This window comes from Podarcis cretensis, assembly GCF_951804945.1.
Source record: "Podarcis cretensis genome assembly, chromosome: 3".
NCBI classification, from domain to species: domain Eukaryota; kingdom Metazoa; phylum Chordata; class Lepidosauria; order Squamata; family Lacertidae; genus Podarcis; species Podarcis cretensis.
Genome location: NC_137172.1, coordinates 124,975,259 through 124,996,006, shown reverse-complemented (window position 1 = coordinate 124,996,006; position 20,748 = coordinate 124,975,259). Strand labels below are relative to the sequence as shown.

The 20,748-nt window shown below is 44.0% G+C and overlaps 1 protein-coding gene across 5 annotated transcripts in view; it reads left to right on the top strand.

Annotated features, from left to right (window-relative positions):
* LOC307212428 (dual specificity calcium/calmodulin-dependent 3',5'-cyclic nucleotide phosphodiesterase 1A-like) overlaps window positions 1–20,748 on the top strand; it is a 43,762-nt gene that overhangs the window by 9,517 nt on the left and 13,497 nt on the right. For 2 of the 5 annotated variants that reach the window (XM_079969795.1, XM_079969791.1), the window contains exons 5-11: window positions 379–519; window positions 1,206–1,306; window positions 1,644–1,769; window positions 7,118–7,228; window positions 7,374–7,494; window positions 10,184–10,265; window positions 12,801–12,933. In XM_079969795.1, coding sequence (XP_079825921.1) covers window positions 379–519; window positions 1,206–1,306; window positions 1,644–1,769; window positions 7,118–7,228; window positions 7,374–7,494; window positions 10,184–10,265; window positions 12,801–12,933 — 815 coding nt within the window. The remainder of the gene's footprint in view (window positions 1–378; window positions 520–1,205; window positions 1,307–1,643; window positions 1,770–7,117; window positions 7,229–7,373; window positions 7,495–10,183; window positions 10,266–12,800; window positions 12,934–20,748) is intronic. The other 3 variants (XM_079969793.1, XM_079969792.1, XM_079969794.1) reach the window with 3 other exon arrangements.

Here is a 20,748-nt window from a genome sequence, read left to right as displayed (position 1 = left end):
CCATGTGGATGAGCCCTAATTCTTGCCTCCATCTGTCCATTCCATGCCATGGTGCCACCATGGATGTTTCACTTGCTTCTGTGCATCTGCACCGTCCCCAAATCTGCTCTGGAAAGGGTTGCTGGAAAGCGATCAGGGACGGGGCAAAGTCCTATTGTGAGTGTGGCTGTTGCTTTCCATGCACAATGGTTTGGTTGGAAACAACCCAGGAACATCTCATTTGACCCCTGAATGTCTGGACCTAAATCTTAAGTCTCCTCTGTCACGTCCGAATGATAAATTCAGAAGGCTGTTTGTCATACAACTGGTCTTGACAAAGGTTGCAATAAAAATGTTTATTTCCAGTTCTAAGTATGTCCTTAATCTTGCCTTCCATAGATCCCGATTACCTGCCTGATTTCATTTGCAAGTGCTCTGGAAGTTGGCTACAGCAAGCACCAAAATCCATATCACAATGTGATCCATGCTACAGACGTTACCCAAACTGTGCATTGCATAATGCTTCACACTGGTATGATGGTAAGAAATGCCCTACAGTGAAGGAAAAGAGCATTTGGGATTCTTAGGTCCTCCTTTTCTTGACCTAGGAAAGCCTTTTGTTAGAATAATTTTAGAAACTCACATATTATAGTTCTTTACTAAGGTCTATATTCATTATTTACTAACACATCAGTAGCCATTTCACTCATAGGATATAGCTGACCCAGAATCATAGAATCACAGAAGTGTAGAGCTAGACAGGGACCCCGAGTGTCATCTAGTCCAAGCACCTGCAAGGCAGGAAATAGAATCTGGGAACCAGTGAATTATACATGGTGTTGCCATGCTATTTAAAAAAATGCATTGACTCATGAGATCAATGGAAAAGCTAAGGCAGATGAACTTGTGTTAGTGCACAGGATACAGAAAGGCTGGCATAAGATTTAGGAGGAACCCTAAGTATAGATTACTCAGGAGCGTCAGGCATAGACTCCACCATTGTCCCCAGTATTGTGGGAGGAAGCGGAAGCCTTTCTCCAATATGCTGCTTGGCCCACAGGACAAAATGTGCACCGTGATCCCAAATAACCCCCCACCCTGGCAGCTGCTATTACCACTTTAAAAAGAAAAACTACTAGAGGAGATTGTAGTCATAGATCATTCTGCATCATGTCTAATTGTTAGTTGCATGCAAGACATGACTGACTTTTAATTCTTCTCACTAGCATTGGTTCACTGACCTGGAGGTATTAGCAATTCTTTTCAGCACGTCAATCCATGATTATGAACATACTGGAACCACAAACCATTTCCATGTTAGGACAAGGTAAGTCTCTTTTGTCATTTTCCAGTGTGACCATTGCAGCTCCACCTAAACTGAAATGGTAGAACTGAGTGGCTGAAATAGAAGCAGCTCAGCAGAGCTAGATTGCCCATCTCTCCCTCTGCTGGAACCAGTGGAGTGCTTGCTAATAGATGTCAGATCCCCAGAGCACAGTGTGAAAACCAGTACTCTAAAAAGTCAACATTCCCCCCCTAAAAATGGTATATTTTCATCTCTGGGGATGACCTGGCATCAGGAAAAAGAAATGTTCAATCTGTAACTGTGCAGCCCTTCCTAGGTCTGTTTTGGGTAATAGGGCTAGTTTTTTTTTTTATTCTAGGTCAGAAATGGCACTTTTGTACAATGATAAATCAGTTCTTGAAAACCATCATGTGAGTGCTGTTTACCAGCTCATGCAAAATGAAGATATGAACATCTTGGTCAATTTAACCAACGAGGAATGGAGGTGAGATAATATAGGGGTGCTACATAAGGTGTAGTGATGCTTGTGCAGTTACAGGCCTTTCAAGAGTCACTCAACAATGCTATGATTCTATAAGTAAGGGTTGCCTTTACAAGCACTCTAGAGTTAACAGGGAGACTTTACTAATTTCCCACCTTTGCAGCTATGGCTTGTAGGCCATAAATGACAAATACAGTTTTGTATGTGGGTGGCTTTCCTTCTCAGGGTAGCAGACAGCTTAATTCAGATAACTTTGGGCTCTGAAGGAGGGCAGAATGCATGGAAATCCTTGTTTTAGAGAACTCACAAAACTCACTGTTAAGTTGTGGGTGAACATATCAGACGACACAGCGATTCTTCAAACAGCTCTTTTTTATTCTGAGGCCTGAACTGAACTGAACTGAACTGAAGGGCTCATTCAGCCTGCTTATATAGAGCTCCAGTACCTTGTTACTGTAACAACTTTCTAAAACTATCCAATCACTGAACGTCACTTTCGATCCTTCATTTGCATACAAACTATCCAATCACTGAACGTCACTTTCGATCCTTCATTTGCATAAATATCTGCAGTATCCCCCTGCTGGCCCAGGGTGAGAACTTCAGTACATAACACCCCTCCCCACCGAGATAAGGTGTTAGTTACAATCATAATGGTTTCCTAATATACAGCACTACACGTAATGGTTCAATTAGGCACAAAAGCATATTGGTTACATTTCACATACTTCCACATACTTAGACCAACAGTGTTACATGTCCAACAACATAGTCCTTTAAATAAGTTGGGCACTTGGAAACTCTGCCAGACTGCCGGGGAGTGGTACCCTGGTCCGGTAGGCTGCCCGATTCTTGCTGAGGCTGTGGCGCGACCCTAGGTGGCGTTGAAACCAAGTCCCCTGGATCTGCTGCTGTGGGTGGAACCTCCGTGAGTGGAGTTGGCGGAATGTCAGGCACGGCAGTGGTCTGAGTCTGTGGGAAGTCTGGCAGACCCTCTGAATTGGCTTGGTTCGGCTCCATGCCCGCAGTCTGTGAGAGAGGTGTAGGTGGAGCCTCGCCATCTGTAAGTGTCTAGTTGGGGGCACCACGGTAGTGTCCAAGTCCCCAACCCTGCGCCTAAGCTGTTCTATATGCTGGCACCACAAGCGTCCGTCTTCGAGTGTCACCTGGTACGAGCGAGGTCCAGTGACTCCCACTACTGTGGCTGGCACCCAAGGAATATCCCCCACATAGTTCCGGGCAAAGACCTGGTTTCCTGGAACAAATGACCATGGCGCGTTGGCACAGCCTGGGGGTTCAGCCATGGAAAAGTCCGGGTGCAGCCGGTCGAGCGGGGACCTGAGGCAGCGGCCCATAAGCAGTTCAGCAGGACTCCGCCCTGTGGCCGCATGAGGGGTGATGTGTTGCATGAACAAGTATTCGGCGACCCGCTCGTGCCAGTCTCCCCGGTCCAGGCACCCCAGTGCCTCTTTTGCCGAGCGCACCATTCTCTCCGCTTGCCCGTTGCTGTATGGATGAAATGGTGCTGTTAGGGCATGGTGTATGCCCAGTCCCAAAAGGTACCGCTCAAAAGTGCCTGACATGAACTGCGGTCCGTTGTCGGAGACAAGGACATCAGGACACCCATGTGTCGCAAAGAGGCCTCGCAGCACCCGGATGATGGCTTCGGTAGTGGTGGAGGGCATCAGGGCCACCTCCAGCCATTTGGAATAGGCGTCCACCACTACCATAAAGGTCCGGCCACGAAAGGGGCCGGCCAGATCAATGTGCACCCTTGACCAGGGTGTCTCGGGCATCTCCCAGGTGCGTCCCTTAGCTGCTGGTGGCGCAGGCCTTGATTCTTGGCATGCTTGACAGGCGGAAACCCAGGCAGTGATGGCATCGTCCATGTTAGGACACCAGACGTAACACCGAGCCAGTGCCTTCATTTTGACCATTCCCGGGTATCCAATGTGAAGAGCCTCCAGGACAGGTTGACGGAGTTTTGGGGGAATCACGACGCGGTCTCCCCACAGCAGACAGCCGCGATGAGCCAAGAGTTCGTGTTGTCTGGTTGCGAAGGGCTGGAACTCCAATGCAAAAGGCCCTTGTGGCCACCCCCTCCACACCCAGTTGAGCACATGGCTGATGGTGCGATCCTGGGCAGATGCGGAGGCCACAGTGGCAGCTGATACAGGCGCTGCCGGAAGATCCTCAATCAGGAGGAGCGATGAAGCAGGAGCCGGGTCTTCCACAAACACTGGAAGAGGGCTGAGGGCGTCGGCATGGCCCATCGATTTCCCCGGGCGATGGACGAGCCGGTAGTGGTAGGCAGCCAGGAAAACAGTCCATCGCAGCATGCGTGGTGAGAGAACCGGTGGAGTTTGGTCGATCACTGGCGAGGAAGCCCAGGAGCGGCTTGTGGTCGGTGATGAGGTCGAAAGTCCTGCCGTAGAGGTATTCATGGAACCTCTTCACTCCAGCCACAAGTGCCAGTGCCTCCTTGTCGAGCTGGCTGTAATTCCGTTCAGTCAGAGATAGCGTCCTGGAAAAGTAGGAGAGCGGTGCTTCTCTTCTGTCTGGAAAACGGTGACTAAGGACAGCTCCGATGCCAAAAGGTGAGACGTTGCAGGCAAGGACCAGTGGCCTGGCTTCACTGTACTGTACGAGCACACTGTCCGATGAAAGGAGAGCCTTGACCACGTTGAAGGCGGCCGTCTCCCGATGACCCCAGGACCAAGGTGTCTTCGTGCTGAGGAGTCGGTGAAGAGGCTCAGCCACCGTGGCTTTGTGGGGCAGTAACATGTTATAAAAGTTCAGCAGGCCCAGGAACGCCTGCAACTCTGTCTTGTTCTTTGGGATGGGGGCCTGCTGGATAGCGCGGATCTTGGATGTGGTAGGGTGAAGGCCGGAGAAGTCGATAAGATAGCCCAGGAACTCCACCTGTGGAACAGCGATCTGGCACTTCTCCCTCTTTACCTTGAGCCCGGCCTCTTGGAACCTGGTCAGCACGGCACGGAGGCGCTCGAACAGCTGCTGGTGTGAGTCTGCGGACACCAAGACGTCATCAAAATATGGTACCATGCCTGGAAGCCCATGCAGGAGACGCTCCATAAGGCTTTGGAAGATGCCAGGAGCCACACTCACCCCGAACTGCAAATGGCGGCAATGGAATGCCCCTCGGTGGGTGACGATCATCTGGGCTTCAGCAGTGGCATCATCGACTGGCAGTTGTTGATAGGCTTGGGCAAGGTCCAGCTTAGCAAAGACCTTACCCTCACCTAAGGAATACAGCAGGTGTTGTATACAGCAGGAACCGGGTAAGTGTGCTGCCGAAGTGCCTTTTTGATCGTGCACTTGTAGTCGGCGCAGATTCTCACCAACCCGTCCGGCTTGACAGGCGTGACGATGGGGGTTTCCCACTTGGCGTCGTCAACCAGCTCCAAAACTCCTTGGGCGATCAGCTTGTCCAGTTGTTTGTCCACCTTAGCCTTGAGAGCATGGCTTTAGCCTGATGGGGCGACTTGTGGATCAAGGCTAAAGGAGATGGGCGTACTTGTATATTGACCCAAAGTGCCATCAAAAACCTCGGCAAAGTCTTTGACCAGACCCTCAGTCTCTGCGTTAGAGATGCAGTTGATTCCGGTGACTTCCAGGCCGAGGGCATCAAACCAGTCTAGCCCTAGGAGGCTTGGCTGCTGACCTTTGACCACCACCAGTCGGAGCAGGCTCGAAATATCCTTGAAGGCGATCCGGAACCGGCCAACACCTACCACGGGAATGTCGTTTCCTTGGTTGTCTCTCAGGTGTACGCGGTGAGAGTCGAGTTGCCTTTTGGACACTCTGGGTACCAGTCTTTTGATGATGCTCCAAGACACGATGGACAGAGCAGACCCGGTGTCAATCTCCATGTCACATGGAGCTCCTTCAATGAGCACCGTGACGTTCAGCTTGTGTCGCGTAGGCGAATCAGTTTGGCCAGGCGTGGTTCCAGATGGGCAGCAGCAGTTGGTGAGAGCGAAACAGCTTTCCTTGGCGGATTGGAATGAAGACTTGGACTTGCGAGTCAGTGAAGGGGGGGTGTCAGACGGAGCCGATCGGCAAACCTTAGCAATGTGGCCCCTTCTGGAACACTTCTGACAGATAGCATCACTGAATCGACACTTGGCACGGGAATGGTTGCCTCCGCAGCCGGCACATTCCGGTTGGCCCTTGGACTTCTTTTGGAACTTCTTGCGCTCCCGCTTTGTCTGGTGCACGTCATCGTCTTCACTGGAGGATGCCTCATCACTGCTGGCCTCTTCGTGATGCACTGGAACTAGCTTCCTAGCAAGAGGGGGCTGCTGTCCTTGCGGATCTCCTGGGCGGAGCGTTTGGCAGCTTCCGAGGCCACGGCCTCCTCAATGGCTTTCTGCAACGTGAGGTCTGGCCTGGCGAGGAGACGCCATTGCAGACGGATGTCCCGGACCCCACAGATGATTCGATCCATCAGGGCATCGTCTAAGTCTCGGAACTCGCAGTGCATTGCAGCCTGTTGGAGGGCGGTGGTGTAGTTGTTGATTGACTCCCCCTCTGCCTGGTTCTGGTAGTAGAATGCATGGTGGGCAGCAATCTTGGATGACTTTGGTGCGTAGTGGTTGCGGAGCTTCTCTTGGATCGTATCCCACGGTGTTGCCTGGACTGCTACAGGCGCAACCAATGCTCGGGCCGTCTCAAACACCTCAGGCCCACAGAGGCTGAGGAATAGGCCCCACTTCCGCTCCTGTGATACTTGTGTCAGCTCGTTGGCTTGGAGGTAGCAGTCGAACCGAGCGAGGTAGGAGTCCCATGATTCAGAGGCTGGCACAAACGGCAGTAAAGGCACAAGTGAAGCCATGATTCCGATGCCGGCATGAAGGGCAATGGATGGAACACTGTGCTCTAGCCAGAACAGTCAGCTCTGAATTGGTTCTGTTCAGTGATTTCGCTCAGTGATTCAGCTCAGTTCAGAGGGTGGCCACATCTGGCTGTGCTCTGATGTCCATCGATCCCACCTTCGTCACCAGTGTTAAGTTGTGGGTGAACATATCAGACGACACAGCGATTCTTCAAACAGCTCTTTTTTATTCTGAGGCCAGAACTGAACTGAACTGAAGGGCTCAGTCAGCCTGCTTATATAGAGCTCCAGTACCTTGTTACTGTAACAACTTTCTAAAACTATCCAATCACTGAACGTCACTTTCGATCCTTTATTTGCATACAAACTATCCAATCTCTAAACGTCACTTTCTATCCTTCATTTGTATAACTATCTACAGTATCCCCCTGCTGGCCCAGGGTGAGAACTTCAGTACATAACACTCACCATGAACAAATTATTTATGTGCCTTCAGGGAACTGCGCCGGCTGGTCATTGAGATGGTTTTAGCTACGGACATGTCACATCATTTCCAGCAAATGAAATATCTGAAACACGTTCTGAAATGCCTTCAGCATGTAAAAAGGTTGGTTGTATTGGGAAGGGTGTGTGCGTGTTGGAAATCTGAATTTTTGTTGGTGGTATGAATTCTTTAAATCATCTCTCATTTAATATGAGAAACAATCCTACTTTTCTGCTGAAGTAATTCAATAATGCCCTACATTTGACAGGACAGATAGAGATAAACTCATGTCCATGATTGTCCATGCAGCTGACATAAGTCATCCATCAAAGCCCTGGAAATTGCATCAGCAATGGGCAAATGCACTAATGGATGAATTCTTCAAGCAGGTACCATTTTCAAAAGTTCATTGGTAGGCTAGATTCCTTTGCATGTTTGAGATAGATATCAAATTCATATCTTACCTGTCCAGAAAATCCCAAATGGCCTAAAACCCTTATAAAAAAATATGCAAGCAAACATGCATAAGATAACACTTAGCATTTATTGTTGTATGTAATGTAACATAACCTACCCTTGTTGCTTGCACCCATTGTCACAAGAAACCACTGTGAAGCGCTGTCTCAATTCACATGTAGTACTAAGCCAAATCATGGCTAAGTGGGAACAAGGCAGTGCACACAGAGCGGACATGGAAGCCTCTTCCCTCTTCCCTCTCCCAGAGCTGCTGCCGCTGCCTCACTGCTCAAGATGCACCATGGTTTGGCTTAGCATTACATCTGAATCCAGGCTTGTGGTTTGTCTCATGCCAAATAAATTACAAGCTGTTTGCTTTAGGCTTACTGAGCATGGTTTCTCTGAGGAGGGACAAACCCGTTTATGTAATGCCAAGTGAACGTTTCAGGTTATGAGCTCTGCTAACCTGGAAGTAGCTGCTCCTGGTTGAGAACTTTGCCCCAGGATGCAAACGGAAATCGTGCGCTGGAAGGCCCCATTAGCGAAAGTGCGCCTCAGGATAAGATCAGTTTCAGCTTAAGAATGGACCTCCGGAACAAATTAAGTTCGTAACCAGAGGTACCACTGTATTACAAAGCTGAATAATCTGGCTAATTATAGTTGTTCTAAAGCTTCTTCTGCCAACAGCCGAAGCAGCATCCACTGTAAAGCAAGCATACTGCTGTGCTGCATACTAGTAACAACCCCATTGGAATGCATTGCTCCCAAATAGCAGGCTCTGATGTGGCTAAAACATCTTCAGGAGGACTGATAGGTGTGCCCCCATCCCTGTATCTGTACACTTGAGGATCCCTTCTGTTGTATTTTAAGGATACATAGGTGTGATTAACAGCTTGGTATGAAAGATTAACACCCACATGTTTCAAACTCGGTGTCAGAATTTGAAAATGTTGCTTTTCAAGATGATTGGAGGAGCAGAATTTTCAACTCTTAGGTTTTTGCTTCACACACTTGCAGGTTGACAATAGGAAGTCACAAACTGTCCCACATTGTGCTTCATATTAAGAATTTTGGGCATGTTCAGCCCAAGGTCAAGTAACAGCTGCAGTGATTCCATTCTGGCAGTGAAGCCAACATTCATGTGATTCACCTGCATTCCCCACCCCTGCTATATGTGGGGTCTGGAGGTTTTTTGACTGATATTGTGACTGGAGAGAAAAGGCTTAAGCACCACACACTGCGCTCCTGAGGACAATCGTCCTGTGCCTGGTATTTAACTTTATCAAACCCATGGTGTGGTTGCTGATTGTGTCATTTATATTATGTTTCATTTGGCCCTATGTCTCTGAAAACAGGAGTATCTGTTATGTTAGAGGTTCTCAGAGTGTGATCTGCAGAATATCACTGGTCTGTTGAGCTTCATTCAGGTGGTCCATGGTTTGTCTGTAGAAAAATAACTAAAAATATTGTGTCATCTAGTGCAGCGCATGACAATTGCTACAACAAGCAGAAAAAATATTAAGCGGTCAACCAAGACCCTCAGCAATTTTCAGGTGGCTTTGTGGCAAGGAAAGTTTGGGATCCATTGCATTATGTTATACCAAATACTGTAATGTGTTTAAATAAGGAAAACACCCTGAAATAAAGGTTGTCATTTATTCCTTATTGGGACTTTCATAAACTTGGTAGAATCTTTGAAATTCCCAGTGGAGGGCTCACACTGCACTCTCACAAATTGTGTCTCTTTTTACACAATTATAAATAAACACACACTTATCTTTTCATATTACATACATTCTCAGAGTGTAAGGGGTGATTCAGATGCAACAATCTTGTATAGCCCATGGTTTTATTAAGTCAGAAATGACTATTGAGCCTACACTCTCCCATCTCATTTCTCCCTCCCATGTACGAGCTTTAAAGCTTTTATGTTGGTATCTTTAAGCCACAGTTGTCCATAATGTCTGAAACAAGAAACTGTGGTTTAATGCTGGTTTTCTAAGCAGTGGGAAATCTGTGGGCCTCCAGCTGCTGCTAAACTGCAATGCCCATCAGCCTCAGCAAGCAGGCGAAAGATGATGGGTTCAGCAACATCTGGAGGGAAATCAGTGCCCCACACCTGTTCTAAGCTGCTTCATAGAATCATAGATTTGGAAGGGACCCCAGGGGTCATCTAGTCCAACCCCCGTGCAATGCAGGAATCTCAGCTAAAGCATCCATGACAAATGGCCATCCAACCTCTGCTTTAAAACCTCCAAGGGGGGAGAGTTCACCGCCTCGCGGGAGTCTGTTCCACTGTTGAACAGCTCTGTCAGAAACTTTTTTCGAATGTTTAGTCGGAACCTCCTTTCTTGCTCCTTGAAGCCATAGGTTCGAGTCCTACCCTCCAGAACAGGAGAAAACAAGCATGTTCCCTCTCTTCCATGTGACAGCCCTTCAGATATTTGAAGATGGCTCTCATATCTCCTCTGTCTCTTCTTTTCCAGGCTAAATATACCCAGCTCCTTCAAGCGCTCCTCGTAAGCCTTAGTTTCAAGAGTTTCATATCAAAATAGAAGTGAATTTATTGGATATTGTTCACGCTGTCTTATATCTTTGTGCATTCTTTCCCCTCCAACTCAGGGAGACAAGGAGGCTGAATTAGGATTGCCTATTTCTCCACTCTGTGATCGTGGGACTACCAATATTGCTGAAACTCAAATAGGTAATGTGAGGGAGGGAGCCAATCTTTAGTCCTTCCTCTCAATCCTTTTCTTTTTGAAAATCAGATGTATGCTTTTCTCTCCCCCCCCCCTTTTTTAAATTTTTTTTTATTAAGTTTTCCATTTAACAATACAATCATATCACATTAGTTAATCCGAATTACGCCAATACATATCATAAAATCCAAATATTTTGCCGAATTTTTAAAATTTTTGTTGGGGGTACCCATGCTTCGAGTTCAGTAAGGGTCCAATCATCTCATATTTCTGCTGCTTTAAAGATGTATGCCTTTCTTTCTCACCACAGCAAAACAAAAAACCAAAACAAACAAATATGCCATAGGTGCTAGAAAATGTCCTGGCTGGATCACCATTTCCTGAAGCTCAAAAGCAGATCCAGAAATCACATCAATCATATTATTATTATTATTATTATTATTATTATTATTCAGTGCTATGTCCCTTTCACCACCAAACCACCTGACTCGTTGTCAAATCCCCCACTGCACTGCTTGGTGGCATTTTTATAATCCCTTGCAAGCCATGGGTCCCCTACAACATCCCAGTCCTGAATGCCTTTGAGCTTCATTTGGGTCTTGCCTTTCTTCCAGTTCTAAGCAGTGCAGATTAATCAGCAGTTTCCAAGCCTACACTACTTCACCATTTTAAAAAATAATAAATTTTGGCTACTGGTAAACTATTTCTTGAGGGAGTTAATTCCATAGTTAAATTATGCACTGTGTGAAAAAGTATTTTCTTTTGTCTGTCCTAATCTTCCAACATTCAGCTTTTTTGATGTCCACAAGCTCTCGTGTTATGAAAGGAGAAACTTATCTCTGCCCACTTTCTCCACTTTTTTCATGTATGTGCTCTTTGAACCCTTTAAGGCATCCCTTATTGCCTGGCTGTATTTATTTTGCCAAAGTTTATGTTCCTTTTGGTTCTCCTCATTTGCACAAGTTTCTAAAGGAAACTTCCTTGCCTCTGATGAGTTCTTTGACTCTACAGTGGTACCTCGGGTTAAGAACTTAATTCGTTCTGGAGGGCCGTACTTAACCTTAAACTGTTCTTAACCTGAAGCACCACTTTAGCTAATGAGGCCTCCTGCTGCTGCCGCACTGCCGGAGCACAATTTCTGTTCTCATCCTGAAGCAAAGTTCTTAACCCAAGGTAATATTTTGGGTTAGCAGAGTCTGTAACCTGAAGCGTCTGTAACCCAAGGTACCACTGTACTCATTACAGCACCCTCTTGGCGCTGATGGTACCTTTCTTAATCTGTGGTATAAACGCTTATGAGATAAATGCTTAAATGATATGCACTTACTGTTTATCCTTTTATTACAACTGTTGTTAATTTTTTTACATCATCAGATACGGGGTTGCACATTTCATGTTGTTTGCTCTGGTGCCTGCTTGGTCTAATATATGCTCACTGGGCTCTGCTTCTCTCCAAATGCCAAGCCTGTTCTGGCAGAGCTGCACTTCTACCAATTTTCTGTGCCTCATCCACCAGGTCTCCTGCTTGTGGCCTTCATGCTGGCCTTCGCCACCAAACTCAACATTTCCACTCGAGGCCTGAGCACCCCAGGCCTTATCCTGTGCTGACTACCGCAGGGCGACTTGGCCGGCCTCTAAAGTGAACTGGGAGCTACCACTGGGGTTGCAAGCTGTAGGCTGAGCTTTGCCATGTCTGAATCCTATTAATAGGTATTGGTGCATCTAGGAGACTTGGATATGCTGAGGGTTTATGCAAGACATTCTCGCCACTCTCTCATTACTTTGGGAGACCGGGCCTCCGTCAGGAGAAAACTAGAATGGCTGTGGCAAGACCAGCTGAACTTACCATATTGCCCTGGTGCTGACATGCTAAGCCAAACTTTGACTTAGTGAGCTTATGGAGAGGAGCTCACATCCACTTTGCTGCTCCCAGGATCCCCAAGCTAAGCTAACATTTGGCTTAGGGTGCTGTCCAAACCAGAACTTGTGGTTAAGCTCCATCCTTATTAGCCATGATGTCTTAGGTCAGTATGGAAGCAAAAAAGAAATGGGAGGAGGCAGGCAGCTGCAAGCTTCTCCCCAGGAACCTGCATGTTCACATGGACTCAGGGCCTGATTCACACATGACCCTAAACCATGTTTATTAAACCATAGCTTAGTGTACTACCACTAGAAATAATAATAGTAATAATAATAATATTAATAATTTAACTTTTGGGGGGAAACTTGCCTCTTTAGAATCTTTTCCAGATATATCATAGTTTTAGCCAAAATATCTGCACTCATCTCAGACCAGGGCTGGATCTACACAGCAATAAAAATGCTATGAAAAAAAACATTTTAAAGCTCACAATGGAAATGATCATTGACTTTGGATTTCAGCTCTACAGAGCTATCTGATGTCACATTGTTATAACACATTTATAACGTTATAAGCTAATGTAGCTGAGTCCTAGACCCATAAGCTCTGTACTGAAGAATGTTTCTTCATCTAGGACAAGAAATTGAAGAATTATGTCTGGATGTTTTCTTCTTTTCAGGCTTTATTGATGTCATAGTGAAACCAATTTTTTCTCTTATAATTGAAGCAGCTGAGAAAATTGTTGAGCCTCTTATATATGAAGCTTTTGAAACTGGATGTTCCTCTAGCAGAGATTCTGGGTATTTTTCCGGGTATGACTGTTCTTCTTGCTTTTTTTGTTAATGTTATCCTTATTTTTTTACAAATTGCTCTTGTCACCATAGTCTTTGATACTGGCAAGATATTAACTCATTTTCAGTTTTGTTTTGTTTTTAAATAATATTTATTCCAATTTTGAAGATTACAAAAAAGACATACAATCCAAAAAGAAAAATAGAAAAAAGAAAAAGAAAAAACACACAAATCCAACCTTTACATAACTTTCTTTCCTTTGCTTATTTCCTTGACCTCCTCACACCTCCCTTTTTTGTATTCTAGTTCAATTAGATATTTCAGCAAATCCTTTCCATACTTGTTATTATCCTAAAAAAAATTATCTTGATATACTATATTTTTACATTCTCCTCTTTCACTAATTACCAATCCATTTTTACTTAATCCTTTATATGATTTCTGCCAAGACCACAATACTTCATTCCAACATCCTTCTAACATTCCTTAATTTTACAATATTTCTGTAAATAAACTTTAAATTTCTTCCAATCTTCTTCCACCAACTCTTCTCCTCAGATTCTGCCAGTCATTTCCGCCAGTTCCATATAGTCCATCACCTTCATCTGCCATTCTTCCCAGGTGGGTAGATCTTGTGTCTTCCAATACTTTGCAATAAGTATTCTTGCTGCTGTTGTGGCATACATAAAAAAAGTTCTATCCTTCTTTAACACCAGTTGGCCGACCATGCCCAGGAGAAAGGCCTCTGGTTTCTTCTGAAAGGTATATTTAAATACCTTTTTCATTTCGTTATAGATCATCTCCCAGAAAGCCTTAATCCTTGGGCATGTCCACCAAAGGTGAAAGAATGTACCTTCAGTCTCTTTACATTTCCAACATTTATTATCGGGCAAATGATAGATTTTTGCAAGCTTGACTGGTGTCATGTACCACCTGTATATCATTTTCATTATATTCTCTCTTAAGGTATTACATGCCGTAAACTTCATACCTGTGGTCCATAACTGTTCCCAGTCAGCCATCATAATGTTATGTCCAACATCTTGTGCCCATTTAATCATAGCAGATTTAACCGCAAGTTATACATTCTTGACAAATTCTTAGTTTTAGTTTCTAACAGTTCTATTTCCAATTTTGATTTTTCCACCTGAAAACCAATTTTCTTATCCAAATTATAAGCCTCCATTATTTGATAATAATGAAGCCAGTCTCGTACTTTGTTTTTTAGTTTTTCAAAACTCTGCAGTTTTAATCTGTCTCCTTCTTGTTCCAAAATTTCCCAATATTTCGGCCATTTGGCCTCCATATTGAGCTTTTTCTGAGCCTTTGCTTCCATTGGTGACAACCACCTTGGAGTTTTGTTTTCAAGCAAATCCTTATATCTTATCCAGACATTAAACAGTGCTTTCCTGACAATATGGTTTTTAAACGCTTTATGTGCTTTAACCTTGTCATACCACAAGTATGCATGCCATCCAAAGACATTATTAAAACCTTCCAAGTCCAAAATGTCCGGAGGCGGCGCGAACGGCAATGGCTGCCCTTTCCTAGTCGGGAGAGGGAAGCTCCGCTGAAAACGGGTCTCCCGCTGCGGCGAAGCGGAGACCCATCTTGGAAAACCACAGGCGGCAGAAGCCTGTGGTCTTGGGACCCGGCGGGCGCCAGGAGCGCCCCCCAAAACGTTGAAGGAACCCCGTAAGGGGCTCCGGATCACGGAGGGGGTTGCGGCGCTGTGGGTCATTCCGCAATCGGCGGAGTGAAGCTGCGTTGCTGCTGCCGGTGAGCGCTGACCTTTCTTCCTAAACCTTTGATTCGGAAAGCAACAATCCGTGAGTAATAAGGATTTTACAAAACTTTGAGACCTAAAAACATTGAATTTGGCTGAAAGCGGAGCGACGAAAAAGAGGAAGTCAGTCTTCCGCTGACACTGAACTTCAAAGCAAAGAGCTGGAGAGTGGAGGCAAAGAGTGAGCTGTTAATTTAACTGATCTGGACACCCGTGGAAATTATTTTTAAGCAGAATAAGGACTTTAAGTAATTGATATATGACTTTTGTTTGGACTGTGATACCTTTCTCTCATTTGGATTACAAATTGAGTAAGAAACCCAGGTGCTGGAACTGCCTGAGTAATTGAGCTGTCAGTCTGCAGGGCTGGATACTTTGAATTTAAACTCTGAAACAATCTGAGGGAGTTTGGACTGGCTACTTTGAAACACCTTTTGGAATACCAGTAAGCACTGTTTGAAACATTGTTGTTTTTTTTCTAAATACTAACTCTGCTAAAATCTACCTTATTGAAGGTTCCTGGACACTAAACCAGACTTTATTAATTTTATTGGAATTGATCTCTTCCCCAAAGACATTTTAAGCTCCCCCTAGAGGATTTGGGATTTACAGCAGTGACATTGTTTTACTTTCCTTTTCCCGGCCTCCTGTTTGATTGTTACCATCTGGGCTGTCTCAGCTTGACTTGACTTTTAGATAACTCTGGAATGAGTGGCGCAAGAAAAAAGGGACCGAAAACCAGACAAACAACTCTAACAACTCTAACCGCAGCCTCTAAGGCACGTAGATCATCTGTGCCTACTTTGCCTTCTTTGCCTATTTTGACTTCTGAGGAAGAAGCTGCTTCTCTGCCACGGGCAGAAACTGAGGAATTACAATTGGAAGAGATGGCCTCAGGAGCAACTGGCTCCATTTTAGAGAAAATTCTTGAAAAACTGGAATCTCTGGATAAAAAAGTTGATCAGCATATAGCTAAAGTTGATCAAAACACAGAATGTTTAAAGAGATTAACTGAACAAGTTGCACAGAATGTACAAGCAATTGGAGAAGTGAAGGAGGCTGCAGGTGAAAATCGGAAATTGGCTGAGGATACCAGCCAAAAACTGGGAAAATTAGAAAAAGAGGTAAGACCACTCAGCAAACAAGTAGGTGAACACCAGACCTATCTTTCCATGATAGAACTGCGGAACAGGGAGACCAATTTAAGGATAAGGTCGGTACCAGAGGTGGAAGAAGGCAACCTAGCTGAGTTTCTGACTAAAGAATTTTCCAAGTTTTGGAACTTAGAGGAAAAAGACCTTAAAATCATATCAGCCTTTAGGCTTGGAAGACTTATAAAGAAAGAGAAGCCCAGAGACTGTTTAATAACATTGAGATCAAAGGAGGAAAGGGACAAGATTTTAGGCTTGCACTACGGAAAGTCACTGGATATTTTGGACAAGAGAATTGAAATTTACAAGGATATTCCTAAACAACTGTTGGACCTTAGATCTGATTATTTGGAACTAGCAAGACTGCTGAGGAGCAACTCAATTATCTTCAGGTGGGATTTTCCTCAAGGATTATCTTTCACTTTTAGAGGGAAGAAGATTAAAATTAGAACATTGGAAGATAGAGACAAGTTTTTGACTGCCTACAGAGAGGACCTTCAAAAAGGACTTGAACTACCTTCAGGGCCTGGAGTACCAGGGGCGCTTGTACCCTTGGATTCTGAAGATCCAGCGAACAAGGTACCACCCTTAGAAAAATAACCAGATTTATTCAGGATGTCTCTGCAACTTTTGAGTTGGAATATAAATGGTTGTAACATTCCGGAAAAAAGGAGGAAAATTTTTCATATATTAAAAAAAGAACAATTGGACATTATCTGCTTACAAGAAACACATGTGACAAGGCTCCACAGAAAAGTATTAATAAATAAAAGACTTGGCCAGGAATTTATATCTTCAGACAAAGTAAAGAAGAGAGGCGTGGTGATATATGCAAAAGAGAGCCTGTCACCTAAATTTTTATTCAAAGATGAACATGGAAGAATTTTGGCAATTGAAATACAGCACCAGGGAGAAAAGATTCTGATACTAGGAATTTATGCACCAAATGAAGGGAAATCGGATTTTTTCAAGAAGTTGCATGAGATCATGCTGGATTATCTGGACTATGACAACATCATTATGATGGGAGACATGAACGGAGTCGTATCAACTAACATGGATAAGTCACAAAGCCAAAATGTTACAAAAGATGGCAGACTACCAAAGACCTTTTTTGAATTGACAGACAATATGGACTGGATTGACATTTGGAGAACGAAGAACCCCTTGGGAAAAGAAGGAACATTCTTCTCTGAAGCCCAGCTGACTTGGACAAGAATCGACCAAATATGGATAACTAGAGGTCTGGCACCCAAGGTCAGAAAGGTGGAAATCTGCCCAAAGACCTGCTCCGACCATAACGCATTGAAAATGGACATGATACTATTACCAACCGGCTCTTTTAGATGGAAGATGAATGACAATTTGTTCAGAGATCAGGAGATTATTAAGAAGGCCCAAAAAGCATTGAAGGATTACTTTGAGATAAATATGAACACTACGGTGGAAAAAAGAATTATTTGGGATGCAAGTAAAGCTGTGATGAGGGGGTTCTTGATACAACAGAATGCTGCAAGGAAGAGGATACAAAACGACAGAAAAGATAAGATTTTGGAGAAAATAAAAGAATTAGAGAAGAAGTTAAGATTAAACCCGAAGTCACAGCCGATCTTGAGAGAAATCAAACTCTATCAAGCACAATACTCCAAATTGATAAACCAGGAAATAGAGTGGAAGATTAAATTAATGAAACAAAAAACTTTTGAATCGGCAAATAAATGTGGGAAACTGCTAGCTTGGCAGTTGAAGAAGAGACAAAAATTAAATACAGTTACAAATTTGGAAATTGAAGGAAGAAACATTCAGAACCCCAAGGAGATTAGAAAGTGCTTTCAGAAATATTTCAAAAAATTATATACTCAAGGGTCGCAGGATGAGGTTGAGATTAAACAATTTTTGGAGAAAAATGGACTGAAAAAGCTGTCACAAGAAAATAGATTACTCCTGAACAGTAAAATAACACGCCAAGAGATTGAAAATGCCATTCAGAACATGAAATTGGGCAAATCTCCAGGACCAGATGGGCTAACCTCCAAGTATTATAAGACACTAAAAGACTATTTGATACAACCACTGATGGAGGTCAGCAATGAAATTATGGAGGGGAAGAAGGCGCCGGAATCGTGGAAAGAAGCTTTTATCACATTGATACCAAAATCGGAAGCTGAAAAGACACAACTTAAGAACTACCGTCCCATCTCCCTGTTAAATGTGGATTACAAAATATTTGCAGATGTCCTGGCAAGTAGACTTAAAAAAGTTTTAAATGAAGTAATTCACAAAGACCAGGCAGGCTTTCTCCCAGGTAGACATATGTTTGCTAATACAAGGAACATTATTGACATTTTGGAACTTTTGCAAACAGACATAAACACTAAAGGTAAAGGTAAAGGTACCCCTGCCCGTACGGGCCAGTCTTGACAGACTCTGGGGTTGTGCGCCCATCTCACTTAAGAGGCCAGGGGCCAGCGCTGTCCGGAGACACTTCCGGGTCACGTGGCCAGCGTGACATCGCTGCTCTGGCCAGAGCCAGAGCCGCACACGGAAACGCCGTTTACCTTCCCGCTGGTAAGCGGTCCCTATTTATCTACTTGCACCCGGAGGTGCTTTCGAACTGCTAGGTTGGCAGGCGCTGGGACCGAGCAGCGGGAGCGCACCCCTGCCGCAGGGATTCGAACCGCCGACCTTTTGATCGGCAAGCCCTAGGCGCTGAGGCTTTAACCCACAGCGCCACCTGCGTCCCGACATAAACACTAAAGCAGTGCTAATTTTCATAGATGCGGAGAAAGCCTTTGATAATATCTCTTGGAAATTTATGAAGGGAAATTTAAAAGAAATGGGAGTGGGTCGGGGTTTTGAGAATGGCATTGATGCAGTATATTCAGAACAAAAGGCTAAATTGATAGTAAATAATGTGGTCACAGAAGAGTTTAAAATTGAAAAAGGAACACGACAAGGCTGCCCGATCTCCCCTTTGTTATTTATATCGGTTCTGGAGGTGCTCTTGAATATGATTAGAGGGGACCGGTTGGTGGAAGGGATTCAGGTCGGAGCGAAACAATATAAACTTAAAGCCTTTGCAGATGACCTGGTTCTGACCCTGCAGGAGCCAGAATCTAGTACAATAAGAGTATTACAATTGATTCAAGATTTTGGTCGGGTGGCGGGATTTAAGCTAAATAAACAGAAAACTAAGGTGCTGGGAAAAAATCTGACAGATACAGAGTCGGAACGGTTTCAGAGAGAAACAGAATTAACTGTGGTTAAAAAAGTAAAGTACCTAGGGGTAAATATAACAGCAAAGAATCTGAGTCTATTTAAGGATAACTATGAAAAATGCTGGTCGGAAATTAAGAGAGACTTGGATAGCTGGACAAAATTGAAGCTTTCCTTGTTAGGCCGAATTGCTGCTGTTAAGATGAATGTATTGCCAAGAATGTTGTTTTTGTTTCAAACATTGCAGATTGTGGACAAGACGGAGTGTTTCCGGAAGTGGCAGAGAGATATTTCTAAATTTGTCTGGCAGGGCAAAAAGCCCAGAATTAAGTTTAAGATACTAACTGACGCAAAAGAAAGAGGGGGCTTTGCCCTGCCAGACTTAAAGCTGTATTATGAAGCCGCAGCTTTCTGCTGGCTAAAAGACTGGCTACTTCTCGAAGACACTGATGTACTGGATCCGGAAGGTTTTAACAACGCTTTTGGTTGGCATGCATACTTATGGTATGACAAGGTTAAGATAAATAAGGTCTTCAAGAACCATATTGTCAGGAAAGCAGTATTTAATGTCTGGACAAAATACAAAGACTTATTGGAAAACAAAACTCCGAGGTGGCTTTCACCTCTGGAAGCTAAGGCCCGAAAAAGACCCAATATGGAGGCCAAATGGCCAAAATATTGGGAAATAGTAGAAAAAGATGGAGACAATTGGAAATTGCAGAGTTTGGAGAAAATGAAGGATAAAGTGCGAGACTGGTTACATTACGCTCAGATTAAAGAAGTCTTTAAAAATGATAAAAAGGTAGGGTTCCAGGTGGAGAAATCGAAGTTGGAAACAGAATTGCTAGAGCCAAAGACTAAGGTATTGTCAAGAATGTATAACTTGCTGTTAAAATGGAATACACAAGATGAAATGGTTAAATCGGTTATGATAAAGTGGGCTCAGGACATTGGGTATAATATTATGTTTGAGGACTGGGAAAGGTTGTGGACCACCGGCTTGAACTTCACTGCATGTAATGCTCTGAAGGAAAATGTAATGAAAATGATATATAGATGGTACATGACCCCAGTTAAACTTGCCAAAATATACCATTTGTCTGATAATAAATGTTGGAAATGTAAAGAAAATGAAGGAACATTCTTTCACCTCTGGTGGACCTGCCCTAAAGTGAAGGCCTTCTGGGAAATGATATATAATGAGCTGAAGAAGGTATTTAGGTATACCTTTACTAAGAAACCAGAGGCCTTCCTTCTGGGTATTGTCAGCCAGAAGGTGTTAAAGAAGGACCGAACATTTTTTATGTATGCAACAACGGCAGCAAGGATACTCATCGCTAAGAATTGGAAAACTCAAGATCTACCCACACTGGAAGAGTGACAGATGCAGCTGATAGACTATATGCAACTGGCCGAGATGACTGGCAGGATCCGAGACCTGGGAGAAGAAAGAGTTGAGGAGGACTGGGGGAAATTTAAGACTTATTTACAGAAATACTGTAATTTGGTTGAATGCTAAGAAGGATGCTAGATCATAAATAATTGCCTACCATTGAATTAGATTGGATTTTGATGATAAGTGAGAAATAAGGAAAATATAAATTTTTTTTGGAGAATTGTTAGATTTTATCTAAATGAGCGGTGATAAATATTGTAAACAAGTGGGTAATTTGCTTGGAAAA